Source organism: Sinohyriopsis cumingii, chromosome 1 (assembly GCF_028554795.1).
Source record: "Sinohyriopsis cumingii isolate HCF-2022 chromosome 1, ASM2855479v2, whole genome shotgun sequence".
In the NCBI taxonomy this organism is placed as follows: domain Eukaryota; kingdom Metazoa; phylum Mollusca; class Bivalvia; order Unionida; family Unionidae; genus Sinohyriopsis; species Sinohyriopsis cumingii.
The window spans coordinates 83,991,460-84,016,543 of NC_142961.1; the positions used below are offsets into that span (position 1 = coordinate 83,991,460).

The 25,084-nt window shown below is 33.8% G+C and overlaps 1 protein-coding gene across 3 annotated transcripts in view; it reads right to left on the reverse strand.

Annotated features, from left to right (window-relative positions):
- Positions 1 to 10,580: 10,580 nt before the first annotated feature.
- Positions 10,581 to 25,084, reverse strand: part of LOC149807256 (ubiquitin-conjugating enzyme E2 U-like) — a 37,128-nt gene continuing 22,624 nt past the window's right edge. For all 3 annotated transcript variants that reach the window (XM_089964095.1, XM_089964090.1, XM_089964101.1), the window contains 4 exons: positions 23,737 to 23,928; positions 20,122 to 20,218; positions 15,834 to 15,955; positions 10,581 to 12,252 (listed from right to left, as the gene is read on the reverse strand). In XM_089964095.1, the coding sequence (XP_089820221.1) occupies positions 12,113 to 12,252; positions 15,834 to 15,955; positions 20,122 to 20,218; positions 23,737 to 23,928 (551 nt within the window). In that variant the 3' untranslated portion in view covers positions 10,581 to 12,112. The remainder of the gene's footprint in view (positions 12,253 to 15,833; positions 15,956 to 20,121; positions 20,219 to 23,736; positions 23,929 to 25,084) is intronic.

Genomic DNA, 25,084 nt, shown 5'->3' on the forward strand with positions numbered 1-25,084 from the left:
TTCATGTCATTCAGATATGTAGAACTAAGAAAGTACATTTTGAGGAGATTCAAGATGCATAAATGAAGTATATTTATTGCACTTCTTATTACCAGCTAAAGAAAACATGTTTATGCCCTTTTACTTGCATGCTTACTGTTGTATGGACACCAGCTATGACCTATATGACTTGTATCACTAGCTTAAAATTGTATCAAAATAGTTAAATGAGTAAATTTCAAAGCATTTATTGTGTGACAGACAATTTTACTTTTTTGTAATCTTGGTTTATTGGCTCTGCTGCTCTTAGTTTCTTACTAAAAAGCTCCAGCTGCATTTTTTCTTTAATTTAGTATTTTGACTGATGTAAAATGGTACATCTCCATCACATTCATTCATTTGCTTGTTTGAAATTTTTGTTTGTGACTCACTGAACTCGTCAACATCATTAACTTTATCATCTCTACTTTCAAGTGGACAAAACAGCTTGTTTAGTTTATTCACAAACAAATCTAATCAACCAAAGCTACAGCATCTATGACTTGAGTGGACATGGTTTGCTTACAAGTCGTTCTTAATACACAATACTATTTTTAGACATGTGTCTGATGCAGTATGAAGCTGTGTAGTATAGAAAAAATACTGCGTAATTCTGACAATGTAAAGCTAATGGAGAAAAAATTGAGCATATAATAAAGAAAAAGATTAAGTGTTTTAAACAAGTAGTACTGTACACAGGATATTAGAAAAATTTAAGTGCTTTTAAACAAGTAGTACTCTATACAGTATAGAGAAAGCTTAAGTCCTTTAAACTATTAGTATTGTTTAATTTGTCTATCATCTTGTTAGGAGAGGAAAGCTAGGCCACAAACTAGTACATCAGATTGTTGAGTTTGACATTTAGGTTCATAGGTATTACTACCAGTGATGTTTGTCTAACCAAACAACATGAAATATGGACATATTGTAACTGTTACTGATGAGAAAAAATGTTTTATGTACGTAAAGGTGTGACTTTTTGTGAAAGTCTGGGTGCTCTTTAATTTGTTTCAGTTTTGTATTTCTTGTAACATAGTTTGTCTTCTTTCATATTTGGTTAGTGTCTTATTACTTACACAAGTAAATGAAGCTGATTTGTTAAATTGCATACAGTACTTACCATTTACTCATTAACTCGAGGTAATGCTAAAAGCATGAAATCGTGTTTGAGGAGAGAAATTCTTGACAGTTGGAATAAAACATTGACCATGGATTGGACTTGTGACTAATAAAGTGCAGGATTGATTGTTAATCTTGTGTGATACTCAAGTAACATGAATATAATTGTGATTTTAGTAAACTGTCAGGAACATGGCTTTTGTCAGAATTATGTCAGAAGGCATCAAAATAATATTCTGAAAAGGACAGGCAAGTAACTATGTACATTCGGAAGGCTAAGAATTTACTACTTATTCATTATGCCCAGTTATGACTATTGTCCTTGAGTATGGTATTTTTTGGGTAGATTAATGTGTAACTATTGTCTTTGAGTATGGTATTTTTGGGGGAGATTAATTGGTAACTATTGTTCTTGGGTATGGTATTTTTGTGGGTAGATTAATGTGTAACTATTGTCTTTGAGTATGGTATTTTTGGGGGAGATTAATGGGTAACCATAGTCCTTGGGTATGGTATTTTTTTGGGTAGATTAATGTGTAACTATTGTCTTTGAGTATGGTATTTTTGGGGGAGATTAATGGGTAACTATTGTCCTTGGGTATGGTATTTTTGTAGGTAGATTAATGTGTAACTATTGTCCTTGGGTATGGTATTTTTGGGGGAGATTAATGTGTAACTATTGTCCTTGGGTATGGTATTTTTGTAGGTAGATTAATGGGTAACTATTGTCCTTGGGTATGGTATTTTTGTGGGATCGATTAATGTGTAACTATTGTCCTTGGGTATGGTATTTTTGGGGGAGATTAATGTATAACTATTGTCCCTGGGTATGGTATTTTTGTGGGATCGATTAATATGTAACTAATGTCCTTGGGTATGGTCTTTTTGTGGGTAGATTAATGTGTAACTATTGTCCTTGGGTATGGTATTTTTGTGGGTAGATTAATGTGTAACTATTGTCCTTGGGTATGGTATTTTTGTGGGTAGATTAATGTGTAACTATTGTCTTTGAGTATGGTATTTTTGTAGGTAGATTAATGTGTAACTATTGTCCTTGGGTATGGTATTTTTGTAGGTAGATTAATGTGTAACTATTGTCCTTGGGTATGGTATTTTTGTAGGTAGATTAATGTGTAACTATTGTCTTTGAGTATGGTATTTTTATAGGTAGATTAATGTGTAACTATTGTCCTTGGGTATGGTACTTTTGTGGGTAGATTAATGTGTAACTATTGTCCTTGGGTATGGTATTTTTATGGGTAGATTAATGTGTAACTATTGTCTTTGAGTATGGTATTTTTGTGGGTAGATTAATGTGTAACTATTGTCCTTGGGTATGGTATTTTTGTGGGTAGATTAATGTGTAACTATTGTCTTTGAGTATGGCATTTTTGTGGGTAGATTAATGTGTAACTATTGTCTTTGACTATGGTATTTTTGTAGGTAGATTAATGTGTAACTATTGTCCTTGGGTATGGTATTTTTGTGGGTAGATTAATGTGTAACTATTGTCCTTGGGTATGGTATTTTTGTGGGTAGATTAATGTGTAACTATTGTCCATGGGTATGGTATTTTTGTAGGTAGATTAATGTGTAACTATTGTCCTTGGGTATGATATTTTTGTGGGTAGATTAATGTGTAACTATTGTCTTTGAGTATGGTATTTTTGTAGGTAGATTAATGTGTAACTATTGTCTTTGAGTATGGTATTTTTGTAGGTAGATTAATGTGTAACTGTTGTCCTTGGGTATGGTATTTTTGTGGGTAGATTAATGTGTAACTATTGTCCTGGGTATGGTATTTTTGTAGGTAGATTAATGTGTAACTATTGTCCTTGGGTATGGTATTTTTGTGGGTAGATTAATTTGTAACTATTGTCTTTGAGTATGGTATTTTTGTAGGTAGATTAATGTGTAACTATTGTCCTTGGGTATGGTATTTTTGTAGGTAGATTAATGTGTAACTATTGTCCTTGGGTATGGTATTTTTATGGGTAGATTAATGTGTAACTATTGTCTTTGAGTATGGTATTTTTGTAGGTAGATTAATGTGTAACTATTGTCCTTGGGTATGGTATTTTTGTGGGTAGATTAATGTGTAACTATTGTCCTTGGGTATGGTATTTTTGTGGGTAGATTAATGTGTAGCTATTGTCTTTGAGTATGGTATTTTTGTAGGTAGATTAATGTGTAACTATTGTCCTTGGGTATGGTATTTTTGTGGGTAGATTAATGTGTAACTATTGTCCTTGGGTATGGTATTTTTGTGGGTAGATTAATGTGTAGCTATTGTCTTTGAGTATGGTATTTTTGTAGGTAGATTAATGTGTAACTATTGTCCTTGGGTATGGTATTTTTGTAGGTAGATTAATGTGTAACTATTGTCCTTGGGTATGGTATTTTTGTGGGTAGATTAATGTGTAACTATTGTCCATGGGTATGGTATTTTTGTGGGTAGATTAATGTGTAACTATTGTCTTTGAGTATGATATTTTTGTGGGAGATTAATGTGTAACTATTGTCTTTGAATATGTTTTTTTTTTTGGGTGGTAGATTTATGTGTAACCACTGTCCTCGACTAGGGTAATGTGCAGGAAACAAAGAAAATCAATGAGAGGGCTTAGGTTCATGTATGAAGATGATGCAAGTTCACATGCAGCTATGATGTCAAGATGAAATCTATCATCTCTAAAATTAAGAAGGCTATGATTAGTTTCACTGTTTTTGTATGGTTTGCACAATATTAAGCAATTTTGTTCTTCTATAGAGATAGAAGTACAGTTGAACTTCACAGGATGAGAACATCAAGGAATGTTATTCTTTTAGATATTTTAGTGAAAAACTGGAACTCACTTTCTGATAGTTTCAAGAAATGTCTCTTGAGTAAATTTCAAAGCTTAATAATTAATTGGAATGGTCCTTTTTGTAATTGCTTTGCATTCCTATAGTAACTTTTTCACTCATTATTGACCATTCCGGTAGCCTAAGTTGTTAGAGCGTCTACCTCAGATGCAGGAGGTTGCAGGTTTGAACCCAGGCTGAGTCATACCAAAGACTTATAAAAATGGTACTAGCAGCTGCCTCACGTGGCGTTCAGCATTAAGAGGTTAGTGTTAGGACTTGTCGACCTGGTGTCAGGATAATGTGACAGGGTGGGATATGATGCTGCATGTCTGCAGCATGATGCCCCAGTGCTAGACATCACTATAAACTGTCACACTGCAGACATTGTAGCGATATGAATGAAAAATTGTTAAAGCTACATTAAAAATCTAAATCACACACACACACACACACAATAATTATAGCATGTTTCCTTATTGTAGTCAATTTTATTATGCTATATGCATACTACTGTATACTTTCTTCTTCCAGTAAATCTTGGGGCCCCAGTTAGCTCAGTGGTCTAAAGCACTCTCTTTTGCTGATCACTGCCATCTCACCTCTGTCTACATAATTCAAATCTTGGGCTCAGCCAGTGTGGATAAGAGAGGTAGCTTCCTGTGGGTCGGTGATTTTTACTAGGGTTTCCCGGGTTCTTCCTCCACTAATTATATTTGACATCATGTATAACCTTTCTTGCACTGAGAAATGGTTTTAAGCCCCCAAGTCAACAACAAATCCTATAAATTTTTGCCATACCAATAAAGTCAGTGGTTGTTGATAAGCTTGCTATGTTAAAAACTAGGATATGCCTGCTTCAGTTAATTACAAATGATGCTTTCTTCTTAATTTACATACAAATAAGTATGCAGTAGAAGCCTTATTGCCTTATCCCAACTGTGTGCATATATGCATGTGTGTGTGTATAAATATATGTGTGTATGTGTGTGTGCTGTAATTTTGCACAATTAAGATATATGTTATGTCTGTAATTACATAATTGTAGTTTATAATGCCACATATAGTGTATGATTCATACCATTATGGTACTGATGTCTGTCTCTGTGTCTGGAACAGATGCATGCTTCCTTATGAGAATTATAATCTTATTATAACCAGTCACCTTTTGCTGTGCAGTTTATGAACCATCCACAGTTCTCTTGCCTTATGGATTGGATTTTAACCTGAAAGGATACTATTCAGCATCACTCCAATAGATCACTATAGCATTTAGATTGATGTATGTGCTTCCCAATTATACAATGATATGCATATAAGTGACTATAGCTTTTGGATTGGTATACATGAAGCCCAGTTATACCCTGATACACAGATGTGTGACTAAGAGGACATAATGGCTGGTGTAAAGGGTTACAGCTCCAAAGTATACAGAAACTTCTGATAAAGCAGAAGATGATGAAAGCAACTTCCTTCAACTAACAGAAGATCAGTTTAGCCTAGAACCTTTCAGTGAGTGTGCAAACCTGAGCCTGAAGTTGATTGTGGCTACAGCAATAATCTTGCACCTGGATTGCAGGGCTTTGTTTAGTTTCATTCTTGCTTAGCAGATTAACCCCTGGAGGTTTTTGTTGTTTTTGCCTGAAATTCAAGTAGGAAACACATTTTTAAAGCTTTTTTTGAATACATCCTATACATCAACTTCCAGGTGATTGTCAAACAACCTAATGCCTAGTTGTGTTAGAAACATTGATTTTCATTGGTTATTTGGCTTGCGCATGAGCAGAAGGGTAAAAGTTGTTTTTTATTATTTTTGCTTAACAGACCCATTATTTTCGTATGAAGACCACTCTTTATTCCAAATGCCCATCTTATCCTACTTTTTGCAAAGGTTCTTCTGTCTGTTTGCAGTTCATCCTGGCCTGCCTTAGATCTGAGACCAAAAAGTCTAAACTCCAGACACAAAATCAGATTCCAACCACAGGCAAATTTTGGGTGGAAAGAAATTGGGTCCAAATAATTAGGTTTTTCCCTCTGTATTTTGTAGTGTAACTAGAACTTCCAGATTATTTGGTATCATTGTAGAGCTACATATGTCTACCTTTCTATCATACCACCCACTTTAGTGTATCGAACATAATAATAATAATAATAATAATAATGACCTTATTTAAAGAGGGTAACACAATTAGCTAAAAACTAATCTACCTTGAGGCCCTCATTCAAAGGAATTCATTTATTTAAGCTGCATCTCTGAAGCCACTGGATATATTGGGTTTGGAAGAAGGAAACAGAGTGGGCATTTCTAATCTCAGCTGGAATACTATTCCAGAGCAGAGTTCCAGAGTATTGGAAACTTTTTTTAAATAACTCCTTATTTGGTTTGGGAATTTTATACTGTTTGGTAGACATGGATCGCAGGTGGGGAGTATTACCAGGTAGCCTATACTGGAATAGTGATTGTAAATATTCAGGAGCACTACTCTGAGATATCCTGTACATTAATTTGGCTTTTCTCAAACAGATTCGGTCTTTAATAGGTAATATTTTTAACCTACCAGCTAAACTTTCCTTGCTTTCTTTCTGGATTGATATTAGCCCAAATGCTCTTTTTTGAAGATGTGCCAGCTTTGCTATGTTTTTATCATTTGAATTACCCCATACTGTACTACAGTAGTCCAAATAGGGTTGTATGTAACTGTTATAAAATAGTTTCCTGTGCCTTTCAGGGAGAAAATGTCTTATCCTACTGAGAAGCCATAAATTTGAATTGACCTTTTTACTGGTATGTTTGATATGTTCAGTCCATGATAGGTTATTATCTACCAGAACACCAAGTAGCCTATCATGACAGACTATTTGCAGATTTGTATCCTTCCATGTCAGACATAGTTCATCACTATCAAGATTTGTCCTTCTTTGCCGTGTTGAGATAAGTAATATTTTAGTTTTACCAGTATTTACCACCATGCCATTACATGTGCACCAGTTTTCCAGTTTGTTTAGTGCATTCTGTAAAGAAATTTCGAGCTCATGCTTTGTGTTTTGGATGTCTGACAATGTTGCGTCATCTGCATAGAGATCTGTAGATGATATTGAGTCTCTTAGTAAAAGTGGTAGGTCATTAATAAATAAAATGAATAGTAGTGGACCTAGAATTGAGCCTTGTGGTACTCCATATCTAATTGTTACAGGTTCAGACAGAACATTATTTATGTAAACATGTTGTGTTCTCTCATTTAAGTACGAAGTAAACCATCTAATTGTTCTTTCATCACACTGGTAGATTTTCAGTTTCTTCAGAAGGATTTCATGATCCACCATGTCAAAAGCTTTCCTGAAATCTACAAATACAGTTCCTATTATTCTACCTTGGTCAAGTGCTTGAAGCCATTTATCAGTTAGGGAGATCAAGGCATCTCACAGGAATGGTTCTGTCTAAAGCCTGATTGATTAGGGTGTAACAGCAAGTGTTTTGTTAAATATGACATGAATGAGTCATGGACATGTTTTTCAATCAATTTTGACAAGTTTGGTAGTATTGAAATTGGTCGGTAGTTATCAGCATCATCCTTAGAACCAGATTTGTGAATAGGAGTTACTTTTGCAGTTTTCCATATTTTGGGGACAGATGAGGTTGCAATACTTAAATTAATTATGAATGTTATGCTATCTACAATAGCAAAGGCAGAAGATTTAATGAGTCGTGGACCAATCTGATCAAGTCCTGTAGCTTTCTTGGTATCAAGTTCACTGAGACATTTTTTAACAAAGTTTTTTGACACTGGTGGGATAGAGAAACATACCTCCTTTGAGATTTTACTGCTGCAGAACTTTTTCAGTTCATTAAAGTTGTTTTCTATCACTGGCTCTTTTAACTTTGTGGTAATGTTGATGAAAAAATCATTGAAAACATTTACAATGTCAGTTTCATCAGTGACTATGGTGTCATTTACTGGAAGTGAGTGATTTTTATTTGTCTATTTTTTGTGCGTTCCTCCAGTGAGTTCATTGAAGACTTTCCAAATGGAGTTTGTGTTGCTCTTTTTGTTTTCAAGCAATGATTGATAATAAGTTTTTTTTAGCCTTTTTGATCATACTTGTTATTTTATTTCTCCATACTTTATATTGTGCATGGTTTTCCATAGCCTTGAATTTGTCTCGTGTTTTCATAGCATCTAGGATTTCAGTAGTAAGCCAATTAGGTTGAATATCAGTCTTTACTCGATGTACTTTCAGTGGTGCATGCTTAGATACTACATCCATAAATAAGTCAGTCCACACCCTCATGGCTTCATCTATGTCGTCCAAATTTTGGATCATACTCCATGGAACTTTATATAGGTCATTGAGAAATTGTTCTTCATTAAAAGTTTTGAACGATCTGTAAGTAATCGTTTTATGTGTATTTTTCTTATTTTTCTTGCATTTAACCTTTCTTGTCAAAAAAGTAGGATAGTGGTCACTAAGACCTTGATGCTACAGAGCTCGGCAGTAGGCTACTACCTCCTGCCACGTAAACTCGTCGGCAGGGGTTAATGTGTTAGTCAGCTGAAAGGAAAGCAAGTCTCGTGTATTCTTTTATCGAAACTATTGTGTTAGCAGATGGTTTCAGATTATGAATTAGAGAGCAAACTTTGTTCCAGATTATGACTTAATTCAACTATAACCTCTTCCCCTCCCCAGACCAGAAACACAGTTAAGTCTTTGAATATTATGTATTTTGTCAGTTGTATTTTATTTATGTAATTTGTCATTGAATGTTGCTAGTCATAGCATATGATACATGATACTTTGGTTTGCATTTATATTTTGCACATGTCTTATAGATTAATAATGTTGATATAAAAGCTCAGTAAAGCTTATGTTAATGTTGTGAAAATTGGAGTATAAATACATTTTACTTGATTTATAGTACTTGATTCAATGTATAACCTGTGACAGAATTTTCTTTTCTTTTGTTTAGAAAAATGAGAATCAAACCACTGAGGTTGGCTCAGTAGTTTAAAGCTGATTCATTAGACTTAAATTTTGGAAGACAACAATGAGTATAGCTCAATAGTTTAAAGCTGATTCATTAGACTTGTATTTTGAAAGACAACACTTGAGTATAGCTCAGTAGTTTAAAGCTGATTCATGAGACTTATATTTTGGAAGACAACAATGAGTATAGCTCAGTAGTTTAAAGCTGATTCATTAGACTTGTATTTTGAAAGACAACACTTGAGTATAGCTCAGTAGTTTAAAGCTGATTCATGAGACTTATATTTTGGAAGACAACAATGAGTATAGCTCAGTAGTTTAAAGCTGATTCATTAGACTTGTATTTTGAAAGACAACACTTGAGTATAGCTCAATAGTTTAAAGCTGATTCATGAGACTTGTATTTTGAAAGACAACACTGAATATAGCTCAGTAGTTTAAAGCTGATTCATGAGACTTGTATTTTGGAAGACAACAAAAAAAGAAAAAAGTGATCTACATTGTCATTTATAATACAAAAGGATAATTTATAGTTTCATGTATATGTGCAACTCTGCTGCAGATCTATGAATTAAATTATAAACTAATTAAAATTGCCATTTTACCTAATATTGTTTAAGTTTTGACAACGGACTGCACATTATAATCATTATTAAGGCATTTGGTTCATTATTTTGTTGCATTTGTTTGCTAAATGAGTAAGATATTTGATACATCATTGGAGAAGAAATTTTACTACTATACTCAAATACTAATGAGAGCACCAATATGTTAATTAATGAAATTGTTTTTATTTAACTCCTTATTCTTCATGATTGATTTTCCTTGAATACTTGTATAGTGAGCGCATATAAATTTTCCATAAAATTTATTTGATAGCTTTTACATAATTAATAAATTTATAATGTGGATGAGGCAATATTAAGAAAATATTTTTAAGTTATAAAATTTTGTAAAACTTGTAAGATTTAGATATAAAAAGAAACTTATCAAACTCTTTACAATTTGATATTGTATGTGCCCACCAAAAGACAGACTAAATTTTGTAATGATGTCTGTCTGTCTGTACAGTCATTTATTACCTTTTACCCCTCAACACAATAACTTTAGTTTTATACTCTCAGCCATTACCAAAGGTTGTGGAGGGCTTGCACTTGGGAAAAAGAAGAAACCTATTGATTATGCTTTAAAGTTCTACATCACAGACAAGGACTAAACTTTTTGGATGGCATGCACCTGGAGCAGTGAGGAAGCATATCAATTCTGAGGTCAAAAGGTCATTGTGGCTGAAAATTTTAAAATGGTTTCTGACCAGAATTTCAGTATGTACCATCACTAAAGGTTGTGGATGGCTTTCTCTTTAGGTAAGTTAGATGCCTATTGATTTTGGAGTCGAAAGGTCAAAGCCAAAATCAATGTATCGAAAGAAGAATCTTGTTTTCATAATAACTTTAGTAAAATTTGCACTTAAGGAAGAAGCTTATTTATTTTGGGGGTCAAATGATCAAAAATCTAGGTCAGTGAAACTTGAAGAAAAATCTGGTTTGCACAATAACTTAAGCTCCTAAATCAAACTTTGTGGATAGCTTACACTCAGGGTCAGAGGAAAAAAACCTAGATTTTCTGCACAGTAAGTTTATTTTGAGATCACATATCATGAAGATAGCATCAAGATCTTTGAGAAGCACTGCTCAATAATCTCCAGAATAAACAATGTTGACACCTACACCCACATATTTAATAAACATGGAGCAGGTGTATAATGTACCATTCACAGTACTCTTGTTATAAGAGCTATATGTAACATGTAACCTTTAAGACATTAGTAAAATGTTGAATGTACAGGACAATCCATTTTCCATTTGCTTGACAATTATTCTAACATGTCAGCTTTGCTATGTTCAATAACATACATTTTACATTTAAAAACATGTACATTTAAGATAAGTTCTGATTCATGATTGAGACAAAGACTCGACTGCCTATTTTGGTTTTTCTGTACCAAGAGATTACAAATCCTAGAGAAAAGCACAGGATGAAGCTAAATTTCTAAGCTTTTAGCACTTAAAGAGAGGGGAAAGGAACTGGATCAAGCTAAAAAAGAATTGTTAGCCAGTTTTAGCATTTAGATAGGGGGAAAAATATGGGATCAGGCTATATTTTGTCAGCCTATTTTAGCATATAGATAGAGGGAAAAGTATAGGCTCAGGCTACATATTGTTGGCCTATTTTAGCATTTAGATAGAGGGAAAAGTATGAGCTCAGGCTACATTTTGTTAGCCTGTTTTAGCATTTAGATAGAGGGAAAATATGGGCTAAGGCTACATTTTTAGCATTTAGATAGAGGGAAAAGGATGGGCTCAGGCACCATTTTGTTTGTCTGGTTTAGCATTTAAACCTGAGAGAATATAGAGAATTTGTGCTTGAGGAGTACCTAATAAGAGTTGCAATATCAAAATCTCAAGTGATGTAACAAATATGTCCAAGATATACTCAATATCCAATTGTCTCAAATTAAATGGAGCTATCGGTCTAGACATTTTGGGTATCCCATGTGTCCATTTGTATTCAGAATGTTGCTGATGTGTGTTCACAGTAGTCAGAATCACTTTACTCACAGAAAAGTTTTACAAGTATCAATACAACTATTTTGTTATAGTTACAAGAATGACAGTTATCAAAAATACATTTCTAAGAAAAGAGACATCACTGAATATAAGTTAAAAGCAAAGACACTTTTACTTATTTTACATCATGTTAAGTTGGTACTTTAGTTCCTTTTTAATTCATTACATGTCAGTGTTCATACAATGTGATTTTAGTTTAAAACACTTGCTGTTTTCCACTTTATCTTAGCATGAGGTGAATATCTCCTGTAACACTTGATTCCAGAATGTACAACATGGACTAGTAAAGCACATTTACAGTTTATTGGTTTGTATCCAAAGATCTGAATTCACACAGAATCTAGGTTTTAATAAATACTCTTTTATGAAAGAAAATCTTCACTCTGTATAGGTGTTGTTTCAGTAAAAACATTTCCACATGTACTGAAATCACATTGTTCTCCATCAGTATGAAAGGCTATATGTTTTCCAATGTAAGGCGAAACTGGAAAATGAAAAGAGAGCTGCCTATCAAGAGCACTTTATTAAGCTAATTGTTTGTCCAGAGCAGCTTCATCCAGTTTGGAGGACCAGTCCACCAAATCATCTACCTCCTTGTCCCATGGCTCCTCCTTACCCTCCATCTTTGTTGGGGGAGGGGGCAAAGTTTCCAGATGGGAATGTGCTGAAATTAAAAATATTTTTTATGAAGTTCACATTCACTTTGTCCCCATTTTAAATTTTTAATATGTAAATATAAATTACAAAATGATTACATCCTTGGTTTTGAAAAATAGACTTGATTAATTTACCTCAGTTTAATATGTAAATAAGGTGTTTACTCATAAGTGCAACCCCTTGCCAACAGGAGACCATTTGGAGTAGCAGACAGACCAGAGACTCATATAGAAAAAAGTTGTCACTCAAGCCAGAAAATTTTGTCAGTGACCTACTTTTGATATGATTGAGTTACTCTCATTTTATACAAATTTTCATGAGTTCAGGTGAAACAGCCCAAGATAATGATTATGTAATAATTTGATAGCTGAAAATACAAAAGTCACACAAGTGCAAAAATAAGGTCACAGTTATCTAGTTTTAGTATGATGGTTACTGTCTTGAGATGTATCAATATGCTAGTTTGATTAGCATAAATAAATAGGGTATAGCAAACAGATACTGAAGCCACAAAATTTACTCAAGCATGAAAATTAGTTACACTAACCAAAATTTGGCATGGTTGTTACTTCTCTTGAAATACAATCACATACTAGTTTCTTAAGTGCTGGCAAAATAGGATCCAAGAAAGCAAATTTTTCAGGGACGTATGTCTCTCTGAAAATACATGCCTTGTCACTTTAACATTAGGAAAATAAGTTTGCTACATCCTGAATCCAGCCCTCCCAAAAAGCCTAAAACGCATTTCCATATATATATTGTGTACAAGAAGGGTGGTAACTCCTCCCCATTACCTCCACTGCTACCACCAGGTGTCATTAGTTTTAAGCTGAGCAATGTATCAGTGTGTGTTGGGGAGGATGGGGGATTTTAAAAGTAATGTCATCAGGTACAAATTCAAATTTTGTATCTGCAAAGCTAAACCCCAGAGGTAAAAGCCACAGAAGGTTGACGGTGCATGCTAGCCAACAGCTTCTATTATCTCAGGTTAAAACATTATGCTTGAAACTGAGTCTCTAAGAGATCACTCTAGTTTCTTCAGCTGAAAGGATCATGAGGCAACTATGATCTTTGGAGACTTGAGTATGCTGAGTGTATAGCACACTTTAGCTAGGCTGAAAGAGCTTGAAAGGTAATATCCTCTTTCCTGACATTTACCAGGAAAAAGAGTCAGTTTTTTTTTAAGGTGCAGATTGATTTGGTCTGCACAACAGTGGAGGCTGAACAGCAAGTTGGAGGAGAAGTTCCTGAGCTGCTGTCTCCTCACTTCCTCCATTTTGCCTCCAAACAGCACCGGCCACTCAAAGGTTGTCATCATATTGGTCTGGGCATGATGGGACTTATGTGATGTTGAATGTAGGCATGTGCCTCGCCACACCAAGTGCAAATTAGCAATAACAGCCATCTACTCCCTGGCATGAATGTCATCTGATTTTTTTGGCTAGTCAGAAAATTGCTAATAGTACTAATAATAAGTTCAACATCGATGACATAGCTATGATATTGCATACCATTTTCAATGTAGCGTGAAAAACATTTTTGTCAACTTTATAAAGAATAGTGGCCATATAAAATAGCCATACAAATTGTTCAAGTAATATACGGGATCTCACATGAGCAGCCACATAAAATAAAATGTTAAATTAGTAAGAAAACTTCTCTTTTGCAAGCCTTGGCAAGCAAACTATTGAAATTATTCAACACATTTCATAAGTTTGTTTGAAATGAAGCACACTGGAAAGGTAAGAATTATTTTATCCAAAAAACTGTGTAATGACAGAGCTGCATGACATTCTATGACATCACAGAAATTGTGCAGTGACAATGCTGTATGACATTATGACATCAGAGAAACAATGTAATGACAGTGCTGCATGACATTATGACATCACAGAATCTGTGTAGTGACAATGCTGTATGACATGATGACATCAGAGAAACAATGTAATGACACTGCTGCATGACATTATGACATCACAGAAACTGTGTAGTGACAATGCTGTATGACATGATGACATAAAAAAAAATGTGTAGTGACAATGCTGCATGACATTATGACATCACAGAAACTGTGTAGTGACAATGCTGTATGACATGATGACATCACAAAAAATGTGTAGTGACAGTGCTGCATGACATTATGACATCACAGAAACTAGTGGCAATGCTGCATGACATTATAACATCACAGAAACTAGTTTATTTACTTCATGGCATCAAGGAAAGCAAACAGATTATATCTAAAGCAAATGTACAGTCTTCATTACTTTCATATCATGTTTAACATTCTAAGAATGTTATTCAACCCATTAATTTTTTCACCTCTAAAATTTCTTCTATATGTGAAGATTTTAGCCCTGATATTCTCATACAACAAAGTTGTATCAGACAAAATATACATGAGAAGTCACATACAGATAAAATGTAATGGGGTACCAAATCTTCACATACAGACAAAATGTAATGGGGTACCAAATCTTCACATACAGACAAAATGTAATGGGGTACCAAATCTTCACATACAGACAAAACATACAGATAAAATGTAATGGGGTACCAAATCTTCACATACAGATAAAATGTAATGGGGAACCAAATCTTCACAAACAGATCAAATGTAATGGGGTACCAAATCTTCACATACAGACAAAATGTAATTGGGGAACCAAATCTTCACATACAGATAAAATGTAATGGGGTACCAAATCTTCACATACAGACAAAATGTAATGGGGTACCAAATCTTCACACACAGACAAAATGTAATGGGGAACCAAATCTTCACATACAGATAAAATGTAATGGGGAACCAAATCTTCACAAACAGATAAAATGTAATGAGGTACCAAATCTTCACATACAGACAAAATGTAATTGGGGAACCAAATCTTCACATACAGATAAAATGTAATGGGGTACCAAATCTTCATAATTTATACAGACAAAATGTAATGGGGTACCCAATTTTTACCTACAAATAAAATATAATGGGGTACCAAATCTTCACATAAAGATAAAATGTAATGGGGTACCAAATCTTCACATACAGACAAAATGTAATGGGGTATAAAATCTTCAAATACATATAAAATATAATGTGGCATCAAGTCTTCACATACAGATAATTTCTTTTTAGAAAAAGGAATGTTTGATTGGAATGGACAGTCAATTGTGTCATCTGCATTCCTCAGCCCTTTCATGTATAAGATGGAGGTCCCTCATTACTCTATTGACACAGCCTCATAGTAGGCATGACAAATATTGGTGGCCAATATTACACAAGTTAATATGAACAAATCTTAATAAGTATATACATGTTGATAAATACATGACTGCACCTGTGCTATTAAATCACTGTGACAGACTTTTGTCACCCTCATATTTAGTGAGTCCAAATAAAGGCATTAACTACAAGAACAGACAACAGAAATACTTTGATGTATTTACAAAAGCAAGGTAGTGGAGTATGTATTTTGGAGGCAAGAAAATTTCAGATAGTGGGGTATGTATTCTGAGACAAGGAAGTGTCAAGTGACTTTCCCATGTTTTGATACCCCTTAATTCATGGTAAGTTCTGTATTGCCTTACTGGGTGAAATGCGAGGTGCAATGTATATTTTCCTCATCCTGTGTAGTCTAGCCAACTTGGTGGCTTTTTCCTCTTCTACTGTAGGCTTATTGTGGAATCTCCCGTACATCAGAGTGTCATGGCTGAAACAGATGGGGTCAATGAATGCATTACTTTTTTTAATAATGAGAAATACACATAAAGTAAAATATTGCATATATAATATTTTACTTTATTCAGACAAGCATGCACCGGTACATATATATATACAACATGTCTAATGTATAGCATGAATAGTTTGAGTATTAGCACCATGTATTCACCTGCAATTGAGAGTGAATCCATAATAATTCCATCAAAAATATGGACACAGAAGTATAATATTGAGTAATTTTGTCAAAGATCATTATAAGTCTGAATTCAGTGTAAAACAATATTAGCAATATTATGTAACGAAAGGATAAAGCACATTTACAGTTCAATATCTATGTAGATATACACCCAAGGTCAATAATGGTATCTGTACAAATTTCATACTGCTAGAATTTCTCTGCTGTGAGTCAGAAGACTTTATTGGGTTTTTTTAAAACAAGAAACATTGATTTTTCAGCTGCTCTTCCATTCTTGGATGGTCGACTCATGAACACCTAACTCACCAGCTAATTATGTTTAACACTGGACATAATCTTGTCCAGGGCTTTAAGCTTATCTTTAACAGTAAAAGCATTACATTGTGTGTACCATCATCGATCATAAATACCCACTAATTAAGACTCTGACATCTGTTTGAACATCTCAGCAAGAATAAATGTATACGAACAATGGGGTCATTTTTATTGAGAATGGATGACATTATTCACTGGTGCACATGTTGCTGACTTTCATTTCTTTGATGTGTCATATATCATTGGCTTATAATTCGAACAACATTTAGATGTGTGTTTGACTTTGATGATTAACAATTGTTTATATTAATTGATTTATAAATTCAGGTAAATATATTTTATCAACCACTGCATTGTTTGGTGCTTGGCTGTGTATGCAGTTTAACATATAAGCAAACATATGACAGCTATTGTTTGAGCAACAATTGTACACAGAATGCATTGAAAACAAACACAAAGAAGATTTAATGGCTTTCTTAATCATAGATCAGTAAAAATAAGATAAACACTTTAGAGCTGACATCTTTAAACAAATAAACTAAGATCAAAGTGCAGCTATTGACTACTGGCACATTTTAAATTAACATTCACAAATAAAAATGTTTAACAACTTTATTCATATAAAGAAAGATGCAATCATAGGACACTTTATTCCTCAAGAAGACAGCACATCTTGCCAAATTATTAAATCAATCTCTTGCTTATTTTGGCACAAAACTTTCAAAAACTTGAAGAAGTTATTGTAAAATTTTGGGAGCCATGAAAATAAGTTATATTCAAATTCATACATGATATTGTCCCCAAAATAATAATGAACTTTTTACACATTATTTTTTATGCGTTGAACACATTTATTTTTTTGTTGTTATACAAAATGTCTTCATACAGTTTTGGGAGCAATGCCATGATGGAATTATATCCAAATTTGTGCTGTAATGAATCATGCTAAATTGGGGTTTCACTTGACATGGTTTACATATGGATGCAGTTTGGAGAAATCATTTTCACTCCTGCAAATCAGTGGAAGTAGAGTCACCTGTATAACTATGATACTGCTAAACATTGTAACAAGAAGGTATCCTGTTCTGCTGCTGGTATAGGTCACATCAGGTCAGACAAAGCCACTCGGGATGAAAGGGCTCTGATATAAAGCTAAGACATGCCATTTCTCACCTCAAACCCACTGCAAGGATAATGTGAGTTAGAAAGAAGTTGTGCTCATATGTGATGCTGTTGGTGACTGCCCTAATCTCATCATCTGACAATGCACCAGAAATGCATTGGTCTTGAGTTAGTTCCATAAATGAAGATAAGATAAACAATGTATCAGAGAAGACACAGCCTGAGCTGAAATATTGTCCATTTCTTCCTGGAGTGTGAGAACAAACAAGACTGGGACTGGAGAAATAAAGGTTTACTTGCACCACTGTTTATACGAGAATATTTGAGATTTTCATGTCAGCTAATATTATTTTGACTACATCTGATAAATGATGTGCTACTTTTAATGGGAGATTATGTTAGGCAATAACATTTTGGCAAACAGTTTCTCAGCATGTGTATCTTTCCCTACAGATTCTACAAAGATGGATTTCAGTGATGGTGTTTTCACATTTAATATGTTTTGATATGCTGCTTGACACATAATCTCATTCTTGCCACCATAACATATTTTATAATCTGCTTTATGGGAAGGGTAGAATTTACATTCATGTCCCTTGAACATGATTCCATCAAATGAAATTCCCATTTCTATCCATCACCAAATTTTATGTGATGATTTCAGTTGCTTAGATTCAGGTGTGTTAGAATTGGGAGAAAACATGCACTCAGGCATCTTGATAAACTTTAAAACACCATGGCCAAACCAACTGTTTGTTCCAATTGAGCTCTTTAGGGATCCAACCTTAATTAATTAATCTCTTTAATCTTTTTGGAATTACATCTGATCATACATAACATAATCAGTGTCAACATACCTCGAACACCAAAGCCAACCAAACCTGCCATGGAGTCAAAGTGATGCTGATTATTTTATTGTTTTATGCTGCTTGAAATCAACAAATAAATTGCCTTAAGCCAGTTCACAATCATGTGATCGCAGGCAGTGTTGATGTAAATATACTACATTAGAATCAAGGTGTGAAAAAAATGGAAAAAGATTTAATAAAAGTTTTGAGTACACAGAAGAATTAATTGAGTGTGGGGTAAATAACATTTCTGAATAATAATTTTGAATACACAGGAGAATTCAGAGAGTGGAGGGATGGGAGGCACCCCTCATCTTGAGAGGAAAACCCTCCCATTCAGGAGGTTTACATGTCTGAATTTACATCAAATGAACTAAATCATGATCACTGTATTGACACCTGTAAATATATAGAGAGAAATTATGGCATACACAGGAGAAATTGGTATAGCATTGTGTTGAACTTCCACTCAATGATAAAAAAAAATGCCATTGGATATTATATACATGACCTTACAACATGTAATAACAAACTACTACTTGACAGACAAGGTCCAGTACTATGATGAATATAAGTACTAGAGATGCCTATTGTATGACAAATTTTGATAAGTGCAAAGTATTGGTCTATGACAAAAATAGAACTAGAAACAGAAATATACCTGGAGTATAATTTCCTGGTGTATGAACACTACTCTCACTGGGCTTTGACCTTGGTGAGCAGATGATTTGTTAACTCTTTTGGTAACTGGATTTGCAAGGCGGTGGATGTACTTCTAATGTATTTTTTTATGATCAGGAAAAGTATTTGTAGATATACACATGTAAGAATCTACTGTGATATAAATGTATGAAAATGTATAGATTTGTACTTTACAAGAAAGATCAAATGTACTATCAAAACAAATGAATATGTACAGAGCGGTACTTTACTTCACACATGGGACATGTACAATTCAAATGTATGAAAATGAACAGAGCTGTACTTTACTTCACACATGGGACATGTACAATTCAAATGTATGAAAATGAACAGAGCTGTACTTTACCTCACACATGCGGTATTCAAATGTATGAACTTGTACAAAACTATACTTACCTCACATGTGAAACTAGTACTAATAAAAATATGTACAGAACTGTACATTACCTCAAAAGTGAAACAGGTATAAGTCATATGTATGAAAATGTACAGATTTGTACTTTACCTCAAAGGTGAAATGTACTATTAAAATGTAAGAACACATAGAGAGGTGAACTTTATCTCAAACATGAAACATATACTATTCAAAAGTATGAACTTGTATAGAGCTGTACTGTGCCTCACACATGAAACATGTCCTATTCAAATGTATGAACTTGTACAGAGCTGTACTTCACTAAAAACATTAATGTACCATTCAAATGTATGAGCCCATACAGAGCTGTACTTTACCTCACACATTAAACATGTGCTATTTAAATTTATGAACATGTACAGAGCTGTACTTTACACTACATAATAAACATGTACTATTCAACTTTATGAACGTGTACAGAGCTGTAGTGCTGTACTTTATCTCAGAAGTAAACATGTACTATTCAGTTTGAACTATGGCAAGGTGTAGTGAAATAAAAAGATTTAGCAAGCCATTTAAACCTGAACCAATAATAATATGTGAATATATAAACTTACTCTTCTAACTGCCTTTTCATTTGTTCTTCTATTTCTTCCCTGGGTAATCCCAAATGGATTTTCTGGTGCAATGTATTATCTTTAATTACTTCTAAAACTGAAGAAGAAAAAGTATATCACGTATGAATGTTAAATTTGCATGACAGAGAGAGGACAGAAAAGCATTCAGTTTACTGAATGGTGCTGTATTATTAATCCTTAATTGTATATTACTTCAGAAATAATGACTTGAAGACTGGTATTTATTCCAGTACACAAATGCTTGTTTACAATAATCCCTGTGTGTGTGGAATATGTTCAAATAATCCCTGGATCTGCCTGTGTGAGTGAATTATGTCCAAAACAAAATGCAACATTGAAAATGGTTATTTATCTTTTGAAACATGTACTGTACCATTTTCCCAGTCATTATTTGAAACAGATACCTTCTTTCCGGTCATTAATTGAAACAAAATACCTTCTTTCCAGACATTAATTAAAACTGATACCTTTTTTTAGTCATTATTCAAAATAGATACCTTTTTCCAGTCATTAATTGAAATTGATACCTTCTTTCCAGTTATTAATTAAACACTAATTTCTTTCTGGTTATTAAATGAACCAGATACATTCTTTCCAATCATTAATTGAAACATATACATTTTTTCCAGTCATTCATTGATGCATATACATTCTTTTCAGTTATTAATTAAAATAGATACCTCTCAGTCTTTAATTAAACAGATCATTTCTTTCCAGGCATTACATGTAATTGAAATAAAAACATTCTTTCCTGTCATTAACTGGAACATATACATTCCTTCCAGCCATTAACTGAAATGTACATTCTTTTTAGTCATTAATTAAAATCTATATCCTTTCCAGCCATTAATTCAAATAGTTACCTTCCTTCCAGTCATTAATTGAAATTGTTACCTTCCTTCCAGTCATTAATTGAAATAGTTACCTTCTTCCCAGTCATTAACTGAAATAGTTACCTTCCTTCAAGTCATTAAATGAAATAGTTACCTTCTTCCCAGTCATTAAATGAAATAGTTACCTTCCTTCAAGTCATTAATTAAACAAATACTTTTGGTGTAGTCATTAAATGAAATCAATACATTCTTTACCATCATTAATTGAAATGTATACATGCCTTAATTCTCTGAAAACCAATAAGAACTGACTATTTGAAGCTAAATGTGACAGATTTAAGCTAGAAATGAATTTTCATTTGCTATGCAGGGTGCCCTGATGAGTTTCTACTGTTTCTGTTCTTGCTGTTCCATTTGCACACTTCAATCCAACCTACTTTGCATACTAATTCTCAACACCAGTATAAAGAGTGTTGTACTAATAAAAATGACCCTAAAAAAGTTTTGTTGATGAAAAAGGTTGCTCCTTTCAAACAGAAGAATAAATGACAAAATGTTTGCAAATTTATACCAGTGTCTTCCAAACACTAGCCCAGTGTTTTGGGGAAAAGAGTTATACTCTGTATACATATTGTTTTGAACTAGAAATTATAACCCAAAGAATAAAAATTTGACAGAAACAAATTCTCTAATTACATTTAATATTGGATTGTCACCAACAGGATGAATTTTCTGAGCAAACTGTTATAAATGCGTCAATCAGTGCCCATACATGCAAACTTCCTGCACAAGAGCATTTTCCCCCTGAGATTAGTAATGAGTCCCTTTCCACCCATCACTCCTTAAAATCTCCAGCATAAGTAAAATTATTATTGAAAAATAAAACCTTTCCATTTTTTAATTCTGGTTCCAGCATTGCATATTTACAGTAATACTGCCTGTGATCATGTGATTGTGAACTGGCTTAAGTTGGGCAAGGCAATGTAGTTACTAATTTCACCCTCTGATCCTGTTGGAAAGGTTAGCTTGCTTCTAAGTTTGAAATTAGTCCAGGTGGATTATATTATGTGTGAGCAGAAGTAATTCCATAAAGATGAAAGACACTTATTGATTATGGCTGGATTACTACATAGCTCAATCATCATAAAACAATAAACATTACATTGTCTATTATATATAATACAAAAGGTAATTTGGACAGAATCCTCTGAGCAATGCCAAAACACCAAAATCCAAAAATAACTGAAATATCACACAAAACTATATGATTGATGCAAACTGGAATTTTGGAGGCTGCAATCAAGTTGAAAGGGACATGAATATGTATTCTGCTCTTCTTGTAAAGCTGATTTTAAAATATGTTACAGTGGCAAGAAGACTGACATAATGCATCATACAGAAACTGCATCTCATAAAGGGATATTATTTGCCACAACAAATATGACATTACTGAAATTCATTTTCATGGAATCTGCATTAAATGTGAATAAAGTTAATGTGCCAAGGCATCTGTTTGCCAACTTTACAGCAAAACATAATCTCCTGTTTCTGGTAGCAGATCATTTTTTAAATATAGTCAAATTAGTGTTCCTGAATTAGGAAATTGCACAAATGTTTTCATGCTAATGGACAAAAACTACTCATAATGTGACTATTTTATTGCTTGCAAAAAATCATAATCTCAATTTCATAGTAATAATATGAATAATTTATTATGAACACTCACTCTCATTATCAACCACCTGCAAAATGTGACCAATGACCTTATTTTAAATGTTTGAAGACGTGGATGTAAACCAGACAAATGTACCTGTCACTAACTCCCATTGTAACCCATAATGCCTGGGATGAATGAGGTCTTTGTCTTTTTCTACAATACTATCATGTGATATTAGTTTTCTGGATCTGATTGTGATTATTTAAAAGTGATGATAATGATGACATAAACAGTGTCCACAAATCAGGCTAAAAGTTACAAAGTGTGTGATGGTTTGTGCTTTGAGTAATGAATCATACTGACATTAAAACAGCCGACTTAAACTTCTTGGTGGACTCAGTAGAGTTGTACTAACATTCCCATATTCCAATGCAGATACTGAAAGGACATTTTCTATTCTGAGGAAATTTCAGGCTGCAACCTCTGCAACCAATATAATCCAGGCAATGATCTACTAAGAACTTTTAAAAATGCTAGTGGTTATGGATAGATGCAGGTAGGGAATTCTGCTGAGTACCCAGCTGAGTCTATTTTAACTAGGTCAGGTTTCTCCACTCTCATTTTATCTAGTTTCCACAACACCCTCTCCCCCCCCCATTTTAATCAACCATAAAATGGGGTTTTTTTCAGTTCTTTTTAAATTATTTTATTACTGATAGACAGAAAGACAGAAGGTGGGGTGAGGATTCTGACCTGGCAAGTTCAAATTTTTATCTTAAAACCAGGCTGAGTATTTCCAGGTTGTGCAAAACACAGCCAGGCCCAGGACTGCTGGACCTGGTACCAATCCATCCCTACTAGTGGTACACATAAGGAGAGTATGTACAGCAACAAGTTACTGTGTTAGGACTGATTTGATAAGGTGATATTACCATAACATAAATTTGTTTAGTAGTTGTAATATTTTTCCATTTGTATGCTAAAAATTGGGTCGATGAAAATCCGCCCTCCTTTAAGGTGAAATCTCCTATCCAAATTTTGGAAATCTTCAGCTCTGTCCAGAAATAGCCTGTCTTTTCCATCATATGTATGAGTGCTACTTACATGGGTTTTTGGAGTCTTGTTTTGCTTTAGAGGTTGCTATACCACTCCATGTTATATGATAGTCTTCAAATGAAAGCTTGCTTATCCTTGGTGGGGCAGATTTTTGAGCTTCAAATTGTTTTGTGGAACCCTCTGGGAGTTCAAATCGTACTCGAGATTCCAGCCCTTCATGTGGGGTGATCAAGGCTCCAGCTGAAGGGAAAATGTTGAGATAGGTCATGACTAGAAATAAACTACATTCATAAATATTTCAAGCAGAGATATAAGTAACACAGACATTCACTACTGACCAGCAGATTTAAAAATTTCGGTAGCATCATTTGGTCTTGTATGATTAAGCAAGAGTACAATGAGAACAGCCATATTGTAAGTCTGGCTACAGGTTCATGTATTCTTACGCTGTACCTTGAAATGTGGTATGATCACATGACAGCTCTTGGATATATTGATATTTAATATGGAAATAAAAAGTATTGTCATTTGTATGCTTTATTTTCACTTATATTTTCATTTTCAGGTAATATCAGCCAATCTGGCACCAATCCTTTACAAATTGATAGATTTTGCTGCCTGAATGACTCTTTGGTCAGATTTGATAAAATTCTATTCAGCAGTTTTCAGAAGAATACTTTAATGGGGATTTACTATTTTTAGTGAACATATCTGATAATGGATTTGCATCATCTGTATAATTTTGAAAGAAGTTCATGCCAAGATGCTCTGTCTTACATCTGGTCAAAATTGAGCCAGTGGTTGTGAGTACAAGTTTAAAATAGCAATTATTGACAACTGCATAACAAATGATGTACAAATGATGGATACAGAGATATGCCATAAGCTCTCATGGCCAATGACATGGGGAGCAAATGATGACACAGAAAGCTGGAAATCAAATTCATTTAAGGTCTCATCAATATAACACTGTATGCCATATCAAACTGAAATCCAACAATTCTCAGTAAAGTTATCTTTAAGAAACCAATTTGTAGATGGGTGGATAGGCAATGCAATTACTCATAATGTGAGCTCTTTCAACAGGACCCTAATTAATCCATTAATTTTTAAATATGGTCCTAATTAATCCATTAATCTTCAAATAGGGCCCTAACTAATCCATTAATCTTTAAATATGGACTAATTAATCATTATATTTAAAATCCATTATTATTAAAAATCCATTAGTCTTCAAATATGGTGCTAATTAATCCATTAATCTTTAAATAGGGCCCTAACTAATCCACTGATCTTCAAATAGGGCCGTAATTAATCCATATGTTCCAATTTGCTATATACTACAGTGCTTAAACTTGAGAATAAAGTTGTGTCTGTTCAGTGAAAACCCTAATAA